A 21,384-nucleotide genomic window follows, 5' to 3' on the forward strand; every position below is an offset into this window, starting at 1 on the left:
GTGTGTGTGCTCTTTAAGTGGAAAAAAAGTTTGTTATTGCTTATAAATTTTGCAATGTTTTGTTTTCGTGATACCCTGAGTACCATTTTTCAGTTCAGAACCTTGTGGTTTCAGATGTGCTTTGTTGCACATAAAATTGTTAGCTATTTGATAAGCATCTTACTTGTTGTCTTTTCATATTCATTGATCGACATCTGCAGGTTTAATGAGTTCAACAAAGCAAAGAAAGGGGCCAGTGCACAGGGACAGAGCAGCATTTATTCATTCTTAAGCCAGACAAGAGGTGTGCAGCTATACAGCCAGGGGCATCCCAGACAGAAGGCCATTACTGAACCAATAATACAAGACCTCGTCATTTCATGTAACCTACCTCTGTCTTTGATTGACAAGCCTAGCTTCAGGAATTTTATGTCAGTGGTAGAAGAGAGATACTGCCCAGTAAGTCAAAGCACCGTAACTAGACGTCTGAGTGAGCTAGTAGCAGAAAAAGAGTCCAAGATAAAATATAAACTACAAAAGACTGACAATGTGTCTGTGACAGTGGACATCTGGACTGACAGGAGCATGCGTGGCTTCTTAGGGGTAACAGCCCACTTCATGGAAATGGAGGAGAAAGACTGCCAAGGAAGACTGCAGACAGTTCTCCTAAGTTGTGAACAATTCACTGGGTCACACACTGGAGAGAGAATAAGTGAGAAATTTGAGGAGATATGTGACAACTTTAATATAAAACATAAATTGGATTACACCATCTGTGATAATGCCTCAAATATGAAAAAAGCCTTCACAGTTTGTTTCCCTTCTGCTAAAACTGACAATGAAGATGATGAAGATGAGCTGGGAAACAGCTGCATGTGGGAGGAAGTAAGTGAGGAAGATGTGGAATCCATCCAGAACAGTGCTTTGCACATTCATTGCAGCTTGTTGTAAGAGATGGACTAAAGGAGACAAAAACTCTGAACAGTGCAATGGCAAAAGTGACAAAATTTTGCAGTTTACTCCATTCTACTTGTAGACTGAAGGAAGCATTTGAGGCAGAGTATGGAGCAAACCGAAGCATCCCCTCAGCTGTGTCCACACGATGGAATACAACTCTTCGCCTTGTGGAGACAGTCACTGACCTGAATCCCCAAAGCCTAAACTCTCTCCTGGAAGCCCAAGGACATAAAGGTCTGTGCTTATCAGCCAGAGAATGGAGTCAGCTCAAAGAGCTTGTGGACATTTTAGCCCCATTTCTGCAAGCAACAAACCTTACACAAGGAGAGAAGGTGGTGACTGTCAGTGCGGCTCTCCCTTGTGTACTCTCACTCAACAGCCACCTCATCTGACGCTGACGCTGAATGCATCTCGTCGCTGGATGCATCTCGTCATCTGGTTGGCTTAGTGAAAGCACTGCAGAAGTCACTCCAACGCCGTTTCCAGGGGATGTTTGCAAATGTCAGAATGGAAGAAACGACACAACCCCCCGTAGAGCTTCCATTTGGAGATAAGGTCTACATGTTGTCTGCACTACTGGACCCATCATTCTGCCTCTTTTGGCTAGAACAAGATGTCCTCGTACCACATGAAGTCAAGAGTGAGGTGAAGGAGATGACGATAGGTAAGCCAATAATACTCATGAACAGATTTAAAAGATTATCATCACATTATGCATCTAACATATTCAAATCTTGTCTTACTTTTTGATTCATAACTTTATCATCACCACTTTGCATTTAGTGTATTAACGTCATAATATTGTAACTAACCATCATTTTTGTGGAATATTTTCAGACCTTCTCTTGGTTGAGGCTCAGAAAGTCACCATACCTGAGGGCAGCAGTGGAGAAGATGAGGAGGAGCCACCAGTACCCACTAAAACTCCACGGCTTTTTTCTGGCTATCGCTAGAAGAGTACCAAGAAAAAAGTAGACCATCACACATCCTGCAAAGATGAGGTCATTCGCTACATCCAGGTTTGCTCTGAAGAAGTTGTTGACTGTATGGATTTCTGGCAAAAGCATGCAAAGATCTTCCCAAGGCTTTATCTTGTATCTATGAAACTGCTTGCAGTTCCTGCCACAAGTGCACCGGTGGAAAGAGTATTTAGTCATGGAGGCCTTATAATGCGCCCTCACCGAGCCAGACTTAGTGCAAAGACACTGTCACACTTGATATTTTTTAAATGTAACCATTATGTTGCTTAAGACTTTTCTAGTTCTTAGGCCACTGAAGGACACCTAGAAGCTAAAAATGTTTTGTGGCCCATACCTGTTACATGCCATAAGTTAGTCAGTTGCTTCACTCACTCTAAAAATGTTGAGAGTTTAAAAGTTGTGCTGTCCAGCCATTAAGTAAATAACAAATAATTGAGGATTCTCTGTCATAAGGAAGTGTAGTGTGTTAATTTGGTGGATAGTATATTTCAGATTGTTTGGTTCGTTGCGAAAGTGTTTTGCATTTAGCTACAATGTGATGTTTTGCACCAAATTTGTTTTACAACTTTTTTCTCATTTTCAATATTTAGTCTTATGGCCCCACAGAGCCACCACAATAGGAGCCTTTCATTATAATTCAGCGACAGACAAAGGAGTCCTTTTTCTTCAGAACCTAAATTTTTGGTCTGTACTGTACTGTGCGTTCATGCTACAAGGCAAAATACAGATATTATCTTAAAAGTAAAGCATTCTTGGTGTCTTTTTCATGTTGCAATAGCCTGTTTACAGTTATATAACAAAATCAAAGCTGATCCGGTATGTTAAAGGGGTGGTTCTGTGTTTTTTTCCTAGGCTTGGTTGTGTTTATGGGGTGCAGTATAACATGTCTTAATACTTATTTTTTTTTCTTATATTTGACCTTTATTCTACACCGCTGTCTCCACTGTCCTTTGAACGGCTCATTTGCTTCCTGCTTCTATGAAGCCCATCCCTCCGAAAAACACAATGGTCTTAGTTTGGTTAGATGGCCAAAAGTAGTTTCATGTATTTTTATCGGCTGAAGTGCCAAGCACAGGTTGTCCGTAAATGCCCCGCCCCTTACCATTACGAGCAGAAGTCACATCTGTGGCAGTGTTTATGTTAATAGCAAGGGTTTATGATGTCACCAACCCGGGAAGAAGCTCGTTGTAGTCCAAACCGGCCGTTTTTGTAGGCAATAAACTACTGTAATTTTAAAAGACAATAGCTCCGTTTGCATTGAACTTTCAGCGCTGTAACTTTGCAGATACTGTTTATGCTCAAGCAGCAACATTACACACTAACTAAAGTTAAAAACGTGAAATCGCATCCAACCACACCTTTAATAGAGAAAGGTGTCAAAATAACATATTACATGCTTTGAATTCCTTTATATATAGCTTTGCAGTGTTCTACACAGCCTGGATGGGTCGCCATATGTGATGCAACACATATTATAACCAGAGACTTATTATAAAGAGACTTGAGACTTGACTTGGACTCTAGCTCAGAGACTTGAGACTTGACTTGGACTCTAGCTCAGAGACTTGTGAGCATCTCTGTCACCAAGTGCTTTGCCCTGCATCCAGCGCCTAAGCCCCTTGCCCTGTGATGCCCAGTGATGGCCCCAGCCCCTGTCCAGCATCCAGTGATGACTCCAGCCCCTGTCCCTTGTCCAGAGAAGACCCCAGATATAACTGAGTCTGCCTGGTCCATCCGGTCTCGCCCTGGCCCTCTACCAGGACTCCAGCGCTGCCAAACCTGGCAAACCTGCCTGGACTTTCCCTCTGGTCCCAACCTAGCCCTCTGCCAGGACTCCAGATCCGCTAGAGCCCACCTTGACTGTGGACTCTTGTCCCGCCCTGGCCAGCTGCTTCATTCTGGCTTTGCCCTGGTCCTCTGCTGGGACTCCAAACCCACCTGAACCTCATTGGTTCAACCCTCCCATCCCTCCCTCGTCCCTTATAGAGACGTTCTGGGCTGTCCTGCTGGTTCTGACTTGACTCCCCTCTTTTTTAATATTCCTGTCTTGTTTTGATCTCTGTATCTGTCTTGTGTTGTCATGTTCCTGTCTTGTTTTGTGTTCCTCATTGGGGAGCTAACGTCAGGGTTCTGTCACTTTGATCTAGTTTATTCTTGGTCTTGTGACAGAGCCCTGACGCTTCTGTATTTGTCTCTTCTTTGTGTGAGTGTATGGTCTTCAGTTTGCTGAAGTAAAGTGATGCATTTGTCTAAGAAAAATACCTATATTTAAAACTTTACACGCAGTACATATAACTCCCGCTAACTCTGGTATGCATGCTCATGAGAGACTGGCATTCCAGCATAAGTTCCGCTGACAAACTGTTATAGGAGCATCTCCCTTTGATGTTGAAGCACGTAATCTTGAGACTTTGCTTTGTTGAAGCAACCCGGATATAAACACAAAAAAAATTTTTTTAGACTAATAAAATATAGAATATAGCTCAAACAATTCAATTCTTCACAAGGATGTCAACAAACTTGGTTCTTACAAGAACTAGCATGTCTCACTGGAGCATCCTACAACATACGCTCAAACGGCAGTCTGTAGTGATGGAAAGTTCAAATTATTTTACTGACTCGGATCTTTGAATCTTGTTTATCAAAATGAACAAATAATTCCCAAGTCATTCAGTTAATTTCAGCAGAATATAATTGAAATTGTACATTAGCTAAATTCCCTAACACATTAAAATCTTACATATAATGGCTAAATACCCCCAACACATTTAGAATAAGAAAAAAAATGCAAAGACAAGTCAAAATTATGAGAAACAGAAATTATTAATTCATTGCTTATCTGGGTCTTCACCTCACCTCCCGATCTGAGTTGTTCTTTCATTGTGAAATTTGGCACACAGATGGAAGATAGTCCTAGTTGTCACTATAGCAAATTTTGAGTCTCTAACTAATAACTTTTTAACCATAAGGGCTAGAAACTCAATATTTTTCCTTTGATTCATTGGCTCAAGCCGGTTCGATTGCATGATGTCATTTTCCATCATGAAATTTTTTCCGGCATTTAGAATTTTCCAAAAAAACATCTCGGTTACGTATGGTAACCCTCGTTCCCTGAAGGAGGGAATGGATACGTACGTCTGAATGACTGACAAATTGGGATCACTTCTATGAGCCCTATCAGCTTCAATATATAGAAAACGGGCCACTGAACATTGGCGTGCATGCTTTGCATATCGCAATCCGCCCCCGCGGCGCGGGTATAAAGCGGAAGCGATCGCCACGCAATGTTGTTTTTCACTAAGGCAACAAACTAGTGACTCGGCCTGCAGTGATGGTACAGCAACTGTGGCGACGGGACGTACATTCCCTGAAGTTGGGAATGAGGGTTACCATACATAACCGAGACATTCCCTTTCAGTCAGTCACCTCGACGTATGTCGGAATGACCGACGAATTGGGATCCCTATGGAAAACGCCACAGTTACTACCAGTTCCAGCGCCCTGCTAGAACCCCTCATACCCCATCTGAACGGGCGGGGAAATTCCTGTAGGAAGAGTTACACTGCTGTTCCACAAGACCCATTCAGCAGACTATTGGATAACACTGGGAAAGCATGCCCTGGGTGCCGCTGCGGAAGCTGCATCCTACCAGAGGGAATTACCATGTGAAGAGTACACGTATGGACTGGCCGTGGGCAGTACAACATACGGAAGTCCCAGGGGTGGCCCCAGGCGGGGAAGTAACACCGCACTGAGACAAAGACACGGGCTCGCCGTAGGGAGCTGTACCGTGGAAGAATACAAAAATGGAGTGCAGCCGGAAGAAATCAAAACTGCAATTTGTGGAAAGAGAGCATGATTGCATACAGAAAGGCCATAAAAACTGCCAGATCTGCTTATTTCTCAACTCTTTTAGAAGAAAACAAAAACAACCCTAGGTATTTATTCGATACAGTAGCTAAATTATCAAAAAATAAAACTTCAGCTTCTGACGTTTGTAAACAGCACAGCAGTAATGGCTTTATGAACTTCTTTACTAGTAAGATTGATAATATTAGGAATAAACTTATAACCATGCAGCCGTCTACCACCGTATCACTTCAGACATAGCATTGTAGTGTCACTGAGGAACAATTACAGTCATTCACTGCTATAGGAGAAGAATTGGCTAAACTTGTTAAATCATCAAAATCAACAACATGTATGCTCGACCCTATACCTATACCAACTAGGCTACTGAAAGAGATGCTTCCAGAGGTCATAGATCCTCTGCTTATTATTATTAATTCATCCTTGACATTATGATATGTACCAAACACTTTTAAGTCGGCTATAATTAAACCACTTATTAAAATAACGCAACTTGATCTTAAAGAAATAGTCAATTACAGTCCAATCTTGAATCTACCATTTCTATCAAAAATACTAGAAAAGGCTGTGTCTTCACAATTATGTTCCTTTTTTAGAAAGAAATGGTATATGTGAGGATTTCCAGTCAGGATTTAGACCGTCTCATAGTACTGAGACTGCTCTCTTCAGAGTTACAAATGATTTACTCCTAACGATGTTTATTAACAAAGATTCGGGAGGAGGGCTTTCAGATAATTGACACAGGTGGAGAGCACTCAGCTAATCAACAAGAGGTGTATATATACACACAGCAGTCTTACCTCTGTTCTGTTGACAGTTTATCAGCATGGGCGGCATTTCTGACCATTCGCCCCGCCTGCTAGCCCACTCACGCTGTCTACGGCTCCGCACGCCTCTTGAAGCAGTTCTACAATGCTAAAATCTTTTTCTTTCAAAATTATAAGCTACCTCAAACCCCCTATTTGGGCCGCGTCGATCAGCATTCACGGTAAAAATAAACTTCTGCTTTTCCCGAGATGTAATCGTTTATTCGTCACGCTCACAAGCGTGTTTCTGTCTTCTAAACAATTGACAAAATAAGCTATGTTCTGTTAATAATGTGGTGTGTTTAGATAATAATGTGTGACAGCGTAAAGAGTGTACATCGCACAGACTTTCAACCGGGAAAACAACAGTTCCTGTCTTTAAATGATGTGTACAGCATCAAACTTTTCTTGCGAACTCGCCGCCTCTTTATAAGTTACTACAGTACAGACGGTCACTTTTAAACACCATGGACGCGCATGCAGTTGCCGTGGTGATGAACAACAAACTTGCTGGTAAAGCAAAACTATCGCGAGGCTAAATCATTAAAATAACGGCAATGTAACAGCTCTTATTTTGCCAAACAATCAGCCACTAGTTGGAATTCGCTGATAATCATTGCTTTGATTAAATATTTCTCAGCTTGACGCTCACAAGCTTCAGAGCACTTTGGATATTTATGCAAATCTTCTTATGAACAATTACAATATTTTATTAACATGATTTATATCTTCATATGTTGTATACAGTTGTAAGGCTGTATTCCATGTCCCTCATATGAATTTCAATGAGTATCTTGCAATATAAGGCATATAGGCCTACATTTCAAAATAAGAGTCTCGTCTTTTAGCCAAATCAAAGTCCGATGCAGTATTGTCCTGTTTAACACCGTGAAGCTGCTTTGAAACCATCGTGGTAACACTTTATTTGAAGGGGTGTGCATAAGACTGACATGACACCTTCATAATCATGACACGACACGTGTCATGAATATGAAGGAGTTTTTATGCATGTTTATGACAACTGTCAATAAGTGTCATTCGCTTAATTATGACATTTTTAATGCAATGATGACATTTCGGAATTGTCTTTATGACAACTTGACATAAACCAATACATCATAACCTGTCAGTGTCTTTGTCATGACAACTTGACATTACCAAGACAACATAACCTGTCATAAACAGACATGAAATGACATAGCAGATTAATTATCAAATTTAAGAAACTACTTAGCTTTTTGGGTTTACATTACATTAGTTGCTAGGCAACGTGGGGGAGAGGACGCTGGCGTTGTCTGTTCGCCGCTTCTCCACCCACAAATCATGTTAACTTTACTATTAAATTTAGATTTTATTTTATTTTCTTATGTTTGTGACTAGTTGCTGATTGCTGCAGAGGAAACAGGCCAGTTACGCACGTCAATCCATTCCAGACAATCTTAGTTTGCTTCTTATTTGATATACAGGCAATTAATTTATGAAACATCGATCAAAATAAAAATACAATTTATACAAAACTAAATATTTTTTTAAGAAAGACTTTCTAGAAAATAAAACTGGAAGTGATCAAAATCATGTGACTCCCCAGGTCTCAAATATATTGCGATTCTTACTCATGCTGCTCACTTTTCATAATCAACATATAAATTAAAATAATAATATTACAGGCTAATGTTTAGGCCTAAACTTAGCCTATTTAGTTTCGTAGCTAGGATATGTTTTATTTAACCCACCGCTGATAAAAGCGCCGACGTTCTCATTTTTTCCTTCTTCCTTTAAGAGAGATGAAACAATTTACAATACTCTTGTCATTTTTAGCTATACAGATAAGTTCAAGACATTAGAAACTATAAACTGTCTACTTTTATTTGTGGACTCAGGGAACTAATTATTTTGCATGCACTCACTCCAAACGCTGTCTTCATTTAAAAAAAATTTTTCGTTTATTAAATGCCATTTTTTCTTTTCCAAAGCATTTCTAAATTCAATTCATATGCCCATTAAATGAAAGATCTAGCCAAAATAACGAAAGTGGTAAAAATAAAAAATAAAAAAAACATTTGAGTTAACATGCAAATTCAAACATTTCGCTCTACTTTATATGCGTCAACCTGGCGCGTAAAAGTCGATCATTCTTTACAGATGACGGTTTGTTTGGAGAGAAGACAAGACGGAGTTCTTTATTAAACTCATAAAAGACAATATAGGATTACAGTAATACTGGATTCTAAACACAGAAATGCTACATTATCATGAAGACCTTGAAGCAGATCTGACACACACACACACACACACCTCCGTGCCGCTTAAGTAACCTAAGGGGCTTTCCTTGCCATTAATGCTTGGATAACACACGTGTCTCCTTCCAATAAAAATAATGGCTAGTGTGATGGATGGGATATACAAACCTACCAAGTGCCATCGTTTTGGAATGACATATCGCGAGAGGAAAGTAATTTGTTTTAGTCGCATACTGCAGCTATGGAAACGCTGTCATTTCGCAACATTTTTTTATCGACATTTAATAAATATCGCAAAAGTTTTTCGCAAATCTGTAATGGAAACGCAGCTAGTGTCATTAATATTCAGCTTGACCTGAAATATGGCATCATAGAGGAAATCGTACAGAGTCATTAAAAACTATTAATATAACTCAAAATGATAGAGTGGCATAGACATATACACCTATATGATGATGTCTATGGTGGCACCACTGGTAATGTGTACGCTGTAACAGTTGTTGGCAGAGCCTCAGTCAGGTTAACAGTCAGTTAACTCAGTCAAGTAAAAACAATTCACAACAACGTTATTTTGGGTTTAATATACTTTATTTAAACTTTCACTCACTCTTTAATGAATAGTTTGAGTTTATTCTTACCATTTCTTTGTTTGTCTATTTGTTATGGCGGAGTCCCGTGTGCTGGTGCACCATCAAAAGGGGTTCGGGCGGAAATGTTGGCCCTATATATCATGTTCCGGCCTAGGATCTAGTCGCAACCATTCCTTGTTCAGCCCGGGGTGGGGCTCTAAAGACAATTCCTCTTATTTTTATACATCGGAAGATAATTTATAAAGTGAAGTCATTTGACAAAGTGTTATTTTTCTGTGTTTGTTTATGTGTGTATATGATGTTGATAGATATATATATATATATATATATATATATATATATATATATATATATATATATATATATATATGTATATATATATATATATATATATATATGTTTATTTTGTGTAATGGCCATTATTTGTGTACGTGTTTTCCCCTTTTTGCATTAATTGGTGCTGGTCACCTGTGTATAAATTCATGCCTTGTGTTTTTAAGAGTCAGTTCTGTGAGAGGGCAGGTCTTAAAAATTAAATGATTGATTTTATTTCTCAAACTCCTTTTCATATTTTTAAGACATTTGAAATTGTCTATTATCTAACCTTCTGTTGAAAAATTAAAAAATAAAATAAAACATTATGAACTGAAAAATATTAATGATGCTGTTATTAAAAAATAATTTGACAGCGCATTAACACCTAATTACATTTTAATGACAAATTAAACTTGTGCCACTGAAATTTTTTATGACATTATAATGGCCTCAGTCAACATCAAAACCAACCACATGACAGTTTAAGGTTAACCCTATAAGCTAAGTAAGTTTCTTAAATTTGATCATCTGTTATGTCATGTTTATGACAGGTTATGTTGTCTTGGTAATGTCAAGTTGTCATAACAAAGACAACTCCGAAATGTCATCATTGCATTAAAAATGACATAATTAAGCGAATGACACTTAATGACAGTTGTCGTAAAAACATATGCATTAAAAACTCCTTCATATTCATGACACGTGTCATGTCATGATTATGAAGGTGTCATGTCAGTCTTATGCACACCCCTTCAAGTAAAGTGTTACCATTACGGTAAACATTCAAAAACATGTTAAAATCCCACAGCTTTTTGTATTCTAAAAAAACTGACTCAATGCATAACATTAGAATTGGAACATTTAAACAAAAAACAAAAAAAAAAGTAATTTTAATTAATAAAATTATACGTTTCAAACACTTGGTGGAATTGGCAGACGTTCCCTTAGGCATCAAGCGCCGTGATTGCGAGTAAAAACGTTTTTGAGTATAAATATGCAGCTATAATGCATGTAGGAGATTTTGAGTTGATATTTCATGTCGCTATACAACGGTTACGCACTTAAAACTGATCGTAGTGTTTATATCTTTGTAAGACTGGTCAATCTATAGAGCAATGGCAAGGAAAACTAACTATTATTGCACTCAGAGAGCCCCCTCGTGGACGGGAGCATTTCCGTTGTGTTGTGGAGATTCCATTGTGCTGTGGTGATTTTGTTGTGCTGTGGTGATTTCGTTGTGTTGTGGCTCGTTTCCGTTGTGTTGTGGCGATTCCGTCATGCTGTGGTGATTTTGTTTTGTTGTGGCTCGTTTCCGTTGTGTTGTGGCTCGTTTCTGTTGTGCTGTAGTGATTTCGTTGTGCTGTGGCTCATTTCCGTTGTGTTGTGGCAAATTCGTTGTGTTGTGGTTTAATTTAGTACGGCTGCACTACTGGGCCACCGTACAAATCTACCAGTTCTGTCAAAAATACTAGAAAAGGCAATGTCTTCACATTTATGTTCCTTTTTAGAAAGAAATGGTAAATGTGATTGTGGCGAGGGGGGCGTGGTTTAGCGAGGTCTGTGACGAGAGAGAGTTGGAGGACGGGCGGCATGGAAGTTAATCAAGTGCAAATGATGAACACCTGTCTTGTTTCAGTAATTGCTGTGGAGAGACGGGAGAGAGAAGCTGGAAGCCAGAGTGGGACTCGGACGGTGGCTAATGGGTCCTGCACACTGTGCGATTTTTCAAAATCCTTTGCGAATGTCCCTTGTCAGACTGTACGAACATGATCGCCATGTCACACTGTAAGATCTCAGTTGGCATTAATGTCAGACTGCACGATAGTGAAGGCGCGCTAAAAACGGACGCGCGCAAGAAAACTCACCCGGAGTTTTATATCATCAATGAATGACGCGTTCAGTGACAGTGAGCTGCATTACACGCGGGGCTGAAATGCTGGCTACAAAGAAATCTCTAGTACTCGTTTTGGTCATAGTTTGTCTTGAAAAACGGAGATATTTGACTGTCGTCGTAGGAGAAGTCACACTGCAGGATTGTGTGCCAAATCTTCTGACACTGCCAGAATTTCGTCTGAGGTAAAATTTGATCGCAGCGCTCATTAATCGGCTGCCGGTGAACATGTCAAACTAACGACCAAAGACGTCAGATTTTAGCCTAGGATCAGAGGAATCTTTTAGGATTTGCTAAATTTGTCCCAGACGGCCAAATCGTGGCCAAAATCGCACAGTGTGCACCCGGCTTAAGAGAGCAGAGAGGAACTGCCAGAGTGAAACCGACGTGTTACAAAGAGAAAATACTTGAAACTGAGAAAATAAAACCGTCTGAGTTCCCGGAAGCCGACCCCTTTGTCTTCCTCCTTCACCCACATATGTTACAGTGATGATTTCCAGTCAGGATTTTGACCGTATCATAGTACTGCTCTCATCAGAGTTACAAATGATTTACTCTTATCATCTGCTTGTGGTTGTATCTCTCTATTAGTGTTACTGGATCTTAGCACTGCATTCGAAACTATTGTATCACAACATTCTTTTAAATAGTCTCGAAAATTATGTTGGCATTAGTGGAATTGCATTGGCATGGTTTAAATCTGATTGGCATGGTTTAAATCTTGCATTGGCATGTTATTTATCTGACCGTTATCAGTTTGTAGCAGTAAATAAAGAGATGTCACACTGATCACAAATTAAGTATGAAGTACCACAAGGCTCAGTGTAAGGATTGTTGCTCTTCACCCTGTATATGCTAACACTGGAAAATATCATCAGGAAGCATGGCGTTAGTTTTCATTGTTATACTGACGATATTCAGCTCTATATTTCTTCACGCCCTGACGAAACTGACCAATTCACAAGATTAACGGAATGCATAGTTGAGAAAATTGGATGAATAGTAATTTCTGAATAGAGTTTTTACTAGAACCAAAAAGTATGACCATATTAGCCCAGTTCTGTCAACATTGCACTGGCTCCCTATTAAACGTTGTATAGACTTTAAAATCTTGCTTATTACTTACAAAGCACTAAATGGTTTAGCTCCCCAGTACTTGAGCGAGCTCTTAACACATTACTCTCCATGTCCAGTTGATAATAACTAGAATATCAAAATCAACTGCAGGCAGTCGATCCTTTTCCTATTTAGCACCTAAACTCTGGAACAGTCTTCCTAGCATTGTTCGGGAAGTAGACACACTCTGTCAGTTTAAATCTAGATTAAAAACACATCTCTTTACTATGGCATACACAAAAACAATTGTAACTTATATTATTCAAATCAATTGACTGATTGTTAGGCTGAACACTTCCCATAACACCTGATGTACTTGTTAAAAAGAGTGGCATCAATGCTAATGTTAGTCTCTCTGTTTATCCCAAGGTCTACTGCAGTCAGCCGGATGTAGGGTTGCCATCACCAACCCGTCCCTTGAAATACGGAATCGTCCCGTATTTTCAGGAAAAATGACGCGTTTTTTGTCCCGCAAAAAATTGTCCCGTATTTTACATAGGTCCACCCGCATTGTGTGAGGACACGTCCTATTCTGCCCCTAATTGGGTCGCTGCCGTCGTTGGTTTGTTTGATTGGTTTGTTTCAGGTTCACGGGTCGTGAATCACGGCCAATCAGAGTCAGAAGAGGTATAGGTTCTTTTCTATATGGGCAGAATCCATTTGAAACGATGGCGGAGGCAGGTCCAAATACCTCCGCGTCCAGCTGTAAAAGTTTCAGAGCAGAAACGCAAGCGGATGCAGAGGTACAGACGAGAGTGGGAAGAAATAAATATTTGGCTGGAAAGTGTCCACGGCAATGAATACCAAGCCAATTGCACAATAATTATTTGTCGGCGAGTGTTTTCAGTGGCGCACGCTGGCCTGTCAGATGTGAGACAGCATGCATAGCAACATTCACTAAATGCAAGAGCTCACCGAAATCAAAGCACTGTCGCACAGTTCTTTATACCTCAAGCATCTCCTGAGGCAGACAGTGTAATGTTTTTTTTTTTTTTTTTTTTTTATCACCTCAATTTTTTGATTGATAACGTTAGATTTCATAAATGCTGCCTATTAAGAAATAATGTTAATAATGTAGGCTACATTAATGATGTTATGGTATGATTTGTTTATTAAGGTTAAGTTGTAGGCTATAGTCAGACACAAGCATTACTTTTAATAAGAGATGATATATATATATATATATATATATATATATATATATATATATATATATATATATATATATATATATATATATATATAATCAAAATAGGACCTTTTAGGAATAAAATAAACAACTATTTGTTATGCTTAACAAATTATAAGTGCATCATCCAATACTATAGAATTAACAATCAAAAAACGAAATAATACATAAATATATTTACTTAACTTACCAAAAATAAAAATGTTGTTTAGTGTTTTATTAAAATAAGAAATGATTGTAGATATTATATCATTTTCAGTTATTTAGGTGTGGTTTCACTGTTTGGATGGTGTTACTGCAAACAATGACATATTTTAGTCAAAATCTTTGTTCACAACACTATAAAATTACTCGAGTTAATTTGCAATTTCTTATCCTACTCCCCTCTAGGTTACAGCAGCTGAGTTTGTTTTTCATCGTCATAGCTGTGTATTATATACTGAGTGCATCTGTTCACACTGATTTCAATAGCAGATATCCTATTATAATGTCCACTGGTATCAGTCTTAAGATATAGATATATATATATATATATATATATATATATATATATATATATATATATATATATATATATATATATATATATACAAATTAGGTTTTAAGTTATGATATACGACCACTGCACTGGCACACCATCGGGACTGTGGTCATCGTGGCCCCGAGGGGTGTGGCCACCGGCAGGCGTCCCTTATTTTTCTGTATTGAAGGTGGCAACCCTAGCCGGATGCCTGAAGTGTCTGCACAGAGACTGTGTCAATTAGTGTCTCCTTTGAATTTGCTTCATCAACACGTCATCCTCAATAAACCGTCCCTGGTGTGATGACTCAGATTCTTTGAGTATTCCTATTCAATAATCATTTACTTATTTAATTAATTACAGGTCATTATATATAAACCCTTCTCAGGCTTGATACCTCCGATCCTTTGAATCCTCAATAAACCCATCTCTTGCGTGACACCTCAACTTTTAAATATATTTAATTCTAATATGATTTCTGAACTGAAAGGTTTCCAGAATAATAATCATACACTGTTTGTTAATAGGCGGAGAAATGGCACCCCAACTGAGCCTGGTTTCTATCAAGGTTTATTTTTGCCTTGCCGTTTTATTATGCCTTGATAGAGATTACTAAATTAATTATATCAACTATATCAGTGATCTGCCCAAATTGTCGCTATATGATAAATTGAAATGAGCTGATGACATCACCGGTTTCTCTAGAGTGACTGTACAGCTATCTGATTTTTCAAATTTTGTTGTAATATTTTCATGTTTCCTGAAACAATCGTCATTGTACAAGCACTATATACAGGTCCTTCTAAAAAAAAAAAAATTGCATATTGTGATAAAGTTCATTTTTTCCCATAATGTAATGATAAAAATTAAACTTTCATATATTTTAGATTCATTGCACACCAACAGAAACATTTCACATCTTTTATTGTTTAAATACTGATGATTTTGGCATACAGCTCATGAAAACCTCAAAAAATCTAAAAAAAAATAGCATATCATGAAAAGGTTCTCTAAACAAGCTATTAAAAGTGTATTAAAAGGGAGGTGACCGGATCCTGAGGAAGATTGTGGAGAAGGACCGATTCAAGAGCCTGGGGGACCTGCGGAAGCAGTGGACTGAGTCTGGAGTAGAAACATCCAGAGCCACCGTGCACACGCGTGCAGGAAATGGGCTACAGGTGCCACATTCCCCAGGTCAAGCCACTTTTGGGCTACAGAGAAGCAGCACTGGACTGTTGCTCAGTGGTCCAAAGAACTTTTTTCAGATGAAAGCAAATTTTGCATGTCATTGGGAAATCAAGGTGCCAGAGTCTGGAGGAAGACTGGGTAGAAGGAAATGCCAAAATGCCTGAAATCCAATGTCAAGTACCCACAGTCAGTGATGGTCTGGGGTGCCATGGCAGCTGCTGGTGTTGGTCCACTGTGTTTTATCAAGGGCAGAGTCAATGCAGCTAGCTGTCAGGAGCTTTTGGAGCACTTCATGCTTCCATCTGCTGAAAAGCTTTATGGAGATGAAGATTTCGTTTTTCAGCATGACCTGGCACCTGCTCACAGTATCAAAACCACTGGTAAATGGTGTACTGACCATGGTATTACTGTGCTCAATTAGCCTGCCAACTCTCCTGACCTGAACCAAGCCTGCAGTCTCCCTCTCATTAACTGAAGCTTTCGCGCCTCGTTCGCCCCCGGTGACCGGTCCCAGTATAGCCGCCCCTCTGTGTTTTCTAATGGACGCGAGGCAAACTAAATAATAAAATTACACTTCAAAATTTTTTCCCCAAAGTTAGTTTATGTCACTGAAGGCAGTTATCATCACGATGATTTCATTTCAGGTGTTCGTTTTAAAAATAAGTTTACTTTGAGTTAGTTATTTGATGCTATAAAAACGGGGGGTGTGACGTCATGATTGACAGCTGAGACTGACGGCTTCTCTGAGTGAAGTTGTCACTGAGGCACTAACGGACTTTTTTCAAAAATTTTGGGAGCAGATTAGAGCTTTAGCTTTAATTTCTACATTTCCATAACTGTTTATTTCACACCAACATAATTAATTGTTCTGCATCTGCGAGAGTGTGGGCGGGCTTTTGATATCGCAGCAGTACTTCCTGCTCTACTTCCTGCGCTCTACTGCGCAACTCCGGTCCTGAAATCGCTACTGCGCAGACTCGGTCCCAAGATGTCCGCGCCGTGTAAGGATGCCTAAAAGCTTCAAATCTGTCAAGCGGAAACGGATGATGTCGAGTCGTCCATATTTTTTTACAGTCTATGACCTGAACCCCATAGAGAATCTGTGGGATATTGTGAAGAGAAAGTTGAGAGACACAAGTCCCAACACTCTGGATGAGCTTAAGGCCGATATTGAAGCACCCTTGGCCTCCATAACACCTCAGCAGTGCCACAGCCTGATTGCCTCCATGCCACACCACATTGAAGCAGTCATTTCTGCAAAAGGATTCCCGACCAAGTAATAAGTGCACAACTGAACATAATTATTTGACTTTTTTGTATTAAAAACACTTTTCTTTTATTGGTCGGATGAAATATGCAATTTTTTTGAGATTACTAATTCGTTGATTCAGTTGATTAGGTTAATAGCTTGTTTAGAGAACCTTTTCATGATATGGTAATTTTTTTAGGTTTTTGGGTTTTCATGAGCTGTATGCCAAAATCATCAGTATTAAAACAATAAAAGAACTGAAATAGTTCATTTGGTGTGCAATGAATCTGAAATATATGAATGTTTATTTTTTATCATTACATCAAGGAAAATAATGAACTTTATCACAATATGCTAATTTTTTTAGAAGGACTTGTAAATAAAGTTGACTTGACTTATGGTGCGTTCACACCAGACACGATTGAAGCAAAAAGCGTGAGTGGTTTACATGTTAAAGGGTTACTTCAGCGATTAGCATATGGCTTTGTATCAGTAGAAACCCTGGAGTATATTCAAATAAATGTGCTTTCCCCCCTCATATCCCCCTGAGACAAGAGACTTATGCATTTTATTTCTGGAAAAATTCCTCCTATGATGCAAATTGACGATATTTGCATCATAGGAGGAATGTTTGGCCAAAGGCTAAAGACTACAGCCAGCAGAGGGAGCCATTTCCGCATGTTTTCAACCCGCGCGGGGGATGGAGATTACACTCAGAGCTCAGCTCCAGGCACTCATTTAAATGGAGCTATGGTGAGCAATGTAAGTCTTTTAACTTCTCAAATTAATTTCTATGAAAGTTAAGCTTGCAAAGGCATGAACTGAAACACGCCAGACTGAAATCGCGTTGTGAATGTATGCCGCAAGTGTAGTTTCGACTACCTCAGCTCTCATCACGAGAGCTCATCAGCTCATTTATTTCACTCCTGCAGTTAGTGCTCAGTGCTGTGACACTGGCGTGGTGACTCACTCATTATATTGAACAGACACGTTCAGTATTTAATTGTAGTGTCTTCTCCAACTTAAGCCCTATTTGGACTGGATTAGATTAACATGGGGACGTGGGGGTAAAGTAATTTTTACCAGAGGTTCTCTGTGATTTTAGTCCCGTCCGAATGTGCCATTTCAGTAGCCATTACGGACAATGCCAGTAAAGAATACCAAGACTTTTACTTTCTTTAAAAATGTCCGGAAAAATACTAATCCCGTTCGAATAGACCCGCTGTAAAAATGTGAGGTAAAATTCCATCATTTCCTTTTTAAAAGTTTTTTTTAAAAACGCATTTTGCGAGCTTTGAGGCACTTGAAGCATTCGGTTGCGTTCTAGGTGGAGGGACAACTCTGTGGCAAACCTCCAGTATTTTGCACATATCATTTAAAACAAAAAGAAGATCAAAAGCACTTATTAGAGGCACAACACTTATTTTAGCTCTAGGAAAGTGTCTATTACCAACACAGTCCAATCAGAATCTTTAAACTGGATCTAACTGTTTATTAAAACAAACATTATATTGTAGACAGAGTTCAGACTGGCGCTCATGTGTGTTTGCTCACATGATAACAGCAACGTCATACGCACATGACAACACGGAGGTTACCGTGGTGTGTAAAGCGAGTTACTCCTTCCACTTCTGCTAGTTTTACTGAGATGTCTTAATCCCGTGCGAATTGACCATTAATATTACAGACGTCCTAAGGTAAAATGACTTTAGCCTGACGTGATGTTAATCTAATCCCGTCCGAATAGGGCTTTAGTCACAGTAATCCAGTAGATGGCTTTGGGAATGGCCTCACAGGGCAGCGAAGCATTCTGGGAATTGTAGTCTTTCAGCCCCATGAGACAAAAATACATTTTCTGTCTTTTCTCATTCTAGAAGGCACCAAATTCAAAAATAATTTCTACTACATTGATGACCCAGTTTAAATACAGATTCATCTTCCTAGCGCTGAAGTACCCCTTTAAGTCAATTCAAAGATGTGAATAGACATTCTGTGGCAGGAATAACGTGAACTGAGCGTTTGACGCCTGATCCGCATGAATCTTGCAAGTTGAAAAATCTGAACTTTGGCGGATATTTGCACCATGTTAACCAATCAGGAGCCTGCTTGATGCTGTCACGTGGTGAAGTGACAGATGGGTAACCCAGAGGCCAGAGTAATTTAAAAATACTACTGTTATTGTGTCACAAAATTTAGTTTTAAGAGTTTTTCAGGCAAGAATATAGTTGTTTAAAGCTCAAATCTGTGGTTTATTTATTAAGAGAGCGCCTATTTGAAAATTTGATCTGGCGTTTTTGGAGGTTTGAGATCCAAGCGATCAGCGGCACTCAGCACTCATTAACCCTGGCGAGAGCAGCCTTAACTCGGCTAGTCCTTCTGACGACTGCCGCTGCCTGGCAGAAGCCCTTGCAATGACGCAAATTTGCGTCTGTTGTGTTGTGTAGAATGTCGCACGCGAATGAAGCAAATGGATTCAAAATGGTTATGTGTCCAACTTCGCGCAAATAGCACGAATAATTTGTGTCTGGTGTGAACCCCCCATTAGATATTACAGTTTGTAAAGTTTTAAAACATGGATAATTTACCTACACAAACACAAAAAGTAAAAAAAGAAGAAAAAAGACAATGATCCAAAAGTTACAAAAAGTAATACAGTAGTTTACTCACCACTCGTGTCATGCTGTCAGGGAGTGTGTCAATGGACAGCCCATTGATTGGCTCTTGTCCAGTTATGTTCTGAGTGTGTTTGCTGGGATCTTGCTGGTCTCTTTTTGTTCTTTGGATAGCTGATGGACCTTCATCATTCTTTTCTGACTGCCCATGAATTATACCTGACATTAAAACAAAAACGAAATTGCATGTTATCTTAGCTTAAGCATGGATGCAGTCTTCAGACAGAGTTAAAGTTAGCATGAATTGAAAATTCACCTTAATGCTTGTTATTAATCTTATTTTGAACAACTTATGCATGCATACGTTTCATTCTTTAAAAAATATTCATAATGTTTCTTAATTTATGTCCTACGGATGAGACGTTAAACCGAGGTCCTGAATCTCTGTGGTCATTAAATGTCATGTAGTTTCTAAAATAGTTTCCTCAAAAATATTAAGCAGCACAACTGATTTCAACATTGATAATAATTCTAAATGTTTACTGAGCAGCAAAAAGCATAATATAATGATTTCTAAAAGATCAAAAACTAAAAACTAGTAATGATGCTTCAAATGTAACTTTGCCATCACAGGAAATGTATTATTACACTCTAAAAACTCCAATTAATAAAATGTTGGAAGAGCAAAAAAATATATGTTGAACTAATTTTCTTACTTGTGCTTAGTTAAGAAGACATATTATATTAAGTTTGCTGAAATATATTTGAAAAACATTAAATCAATTGATATTTTCAAATTCAGTTAACATCTAGAATTGGAAATCTCCGCGTTTTGTGTGCTATTGTGTCAGACAAACTTTCTCTCATTAGCTATAGGCCAAGGTGCTGTGGTGATTTTTATACAAGGAAATGTACTGAAACATGTCAAATGTGTAACTTAATGTTGGCCAAATAATGTACGCTATTTAGGGTTATGTGGTTGTATTGAACGTGATTTTTTTGTGTTCCAACTTGTGAAATTGTCCCGTAAAGTTATGGGAACAACATAACCACAAATACGATGAAAATGGCGCTCATTTAATCGTCCTCACAAGTGGGACGAATTCTAAACAGCGTAAGCGAAAGAAAGCTAGCCATGTAGGCCTACGTTGCACATGCAAGTAAATTCTTAATATTGATAAAATGTATAAAGAATATAATTTGCTTTTTTAAATTTTTATTAATTGTTCTCTTTCTTTCTCCAACAGGGTGTGACCAAGATATCCATTGATGGTTTGTTGTCGCAAAGTTTCTCATCCAAGCCAGTCAGTTCTTCTTAAAGGGATAGTTCACCCAAAAATGAAAATTCTGTCATTTACCCTCATGTTGTTCCAAACTTGTATGAGTTTCTTTGTTCTGCTGAGCACAAAATAAGATATTTGTAAGAATGTTTGTAACAAAGCAGATAGACCAACCATTCACTACCATAGTGTGGGGGGGGGGGGATACTATGGCAGTAAATGGTTGCTCTATCTGCTTTGTTACAAACATTCTTCCAAATATCTTATTTTGTGTTCAGCAGAACAAAGAACATTATACAGGATTTGAACAACATGAGGGTGAGTAAATGATGACAGAATTTTCATTTTTGGTGAACTATCCCTTTACTAGCTGAAACACTGTCAAGAAGCAAGAATGCTCCACTGTATCTACTTTGACTGTGTGTGTATTTTCAAAACTTAAGGTGCATTAAAGACATTAAAGAAAAATGACAAGGGCTTTTGTCATTTTTTGTATTATTTAAAGAAATTTGAAATTAATTCTTATGAAAATGTACTGTTTGTATTAGGGCTGTCCTCGACTAAGGATTTAGACAATCGAATCAGAATTGTCGAATCTCTCT

General features: G+C 38.7%; 1 protein-coding gene and 1 long non-coding RNA gene across 3 annotated transcripts in view; one reads left to right on the forward strand and one right to left on the reverse strand.

The window, feature by feature from the left end:
* Positions 1–21,384, reverse strand: part of plxdc1 (plexin domain containing 1) — a 355,103-nt gene that overhangs the window by 232,861 nt on the left and 100,858 nt on the right. For both annotated transcript variants that reach the window (XM_067429432.1, XM_067429431.1), the window contains exon 2: positions 19,558–19,721. In XM_067429432.1, coding sequence (XP_067285533.1) covers positions 19,558–19,721 — 164 coding nt within the window. The remainder of the gene's footprint in view (positions 1–19,557; positions 19,722–21,384) is intronic.
* LOC137055598 (uncharacterized) lies at positions 1,373–20,858 on the forward strand. The gene is made up of 3 exons (XR_010900029.1): positions 1,373–1,600; positions 1,774–1,955; positions 20,750–20,858. It is a non-coding gene; the product is annotated as an uncharacterized lncRNA (long non-coding RNA).

Source organism: Pseudorasbora parva, chromosome 21, assembly GCF_024679245.1.
Source record: "Pseudorasbora parva isolate DD20220531a chromosome 21, ASM2467924v1, whole genome shotgun sequence".
NCBI classification, from domain to species: Eukaryota; Metazoa; Chordata; class Actinopteri; order Cypriniformes; family Gobionidae; genus Pseudorasbora; species Pseudorasbora parva.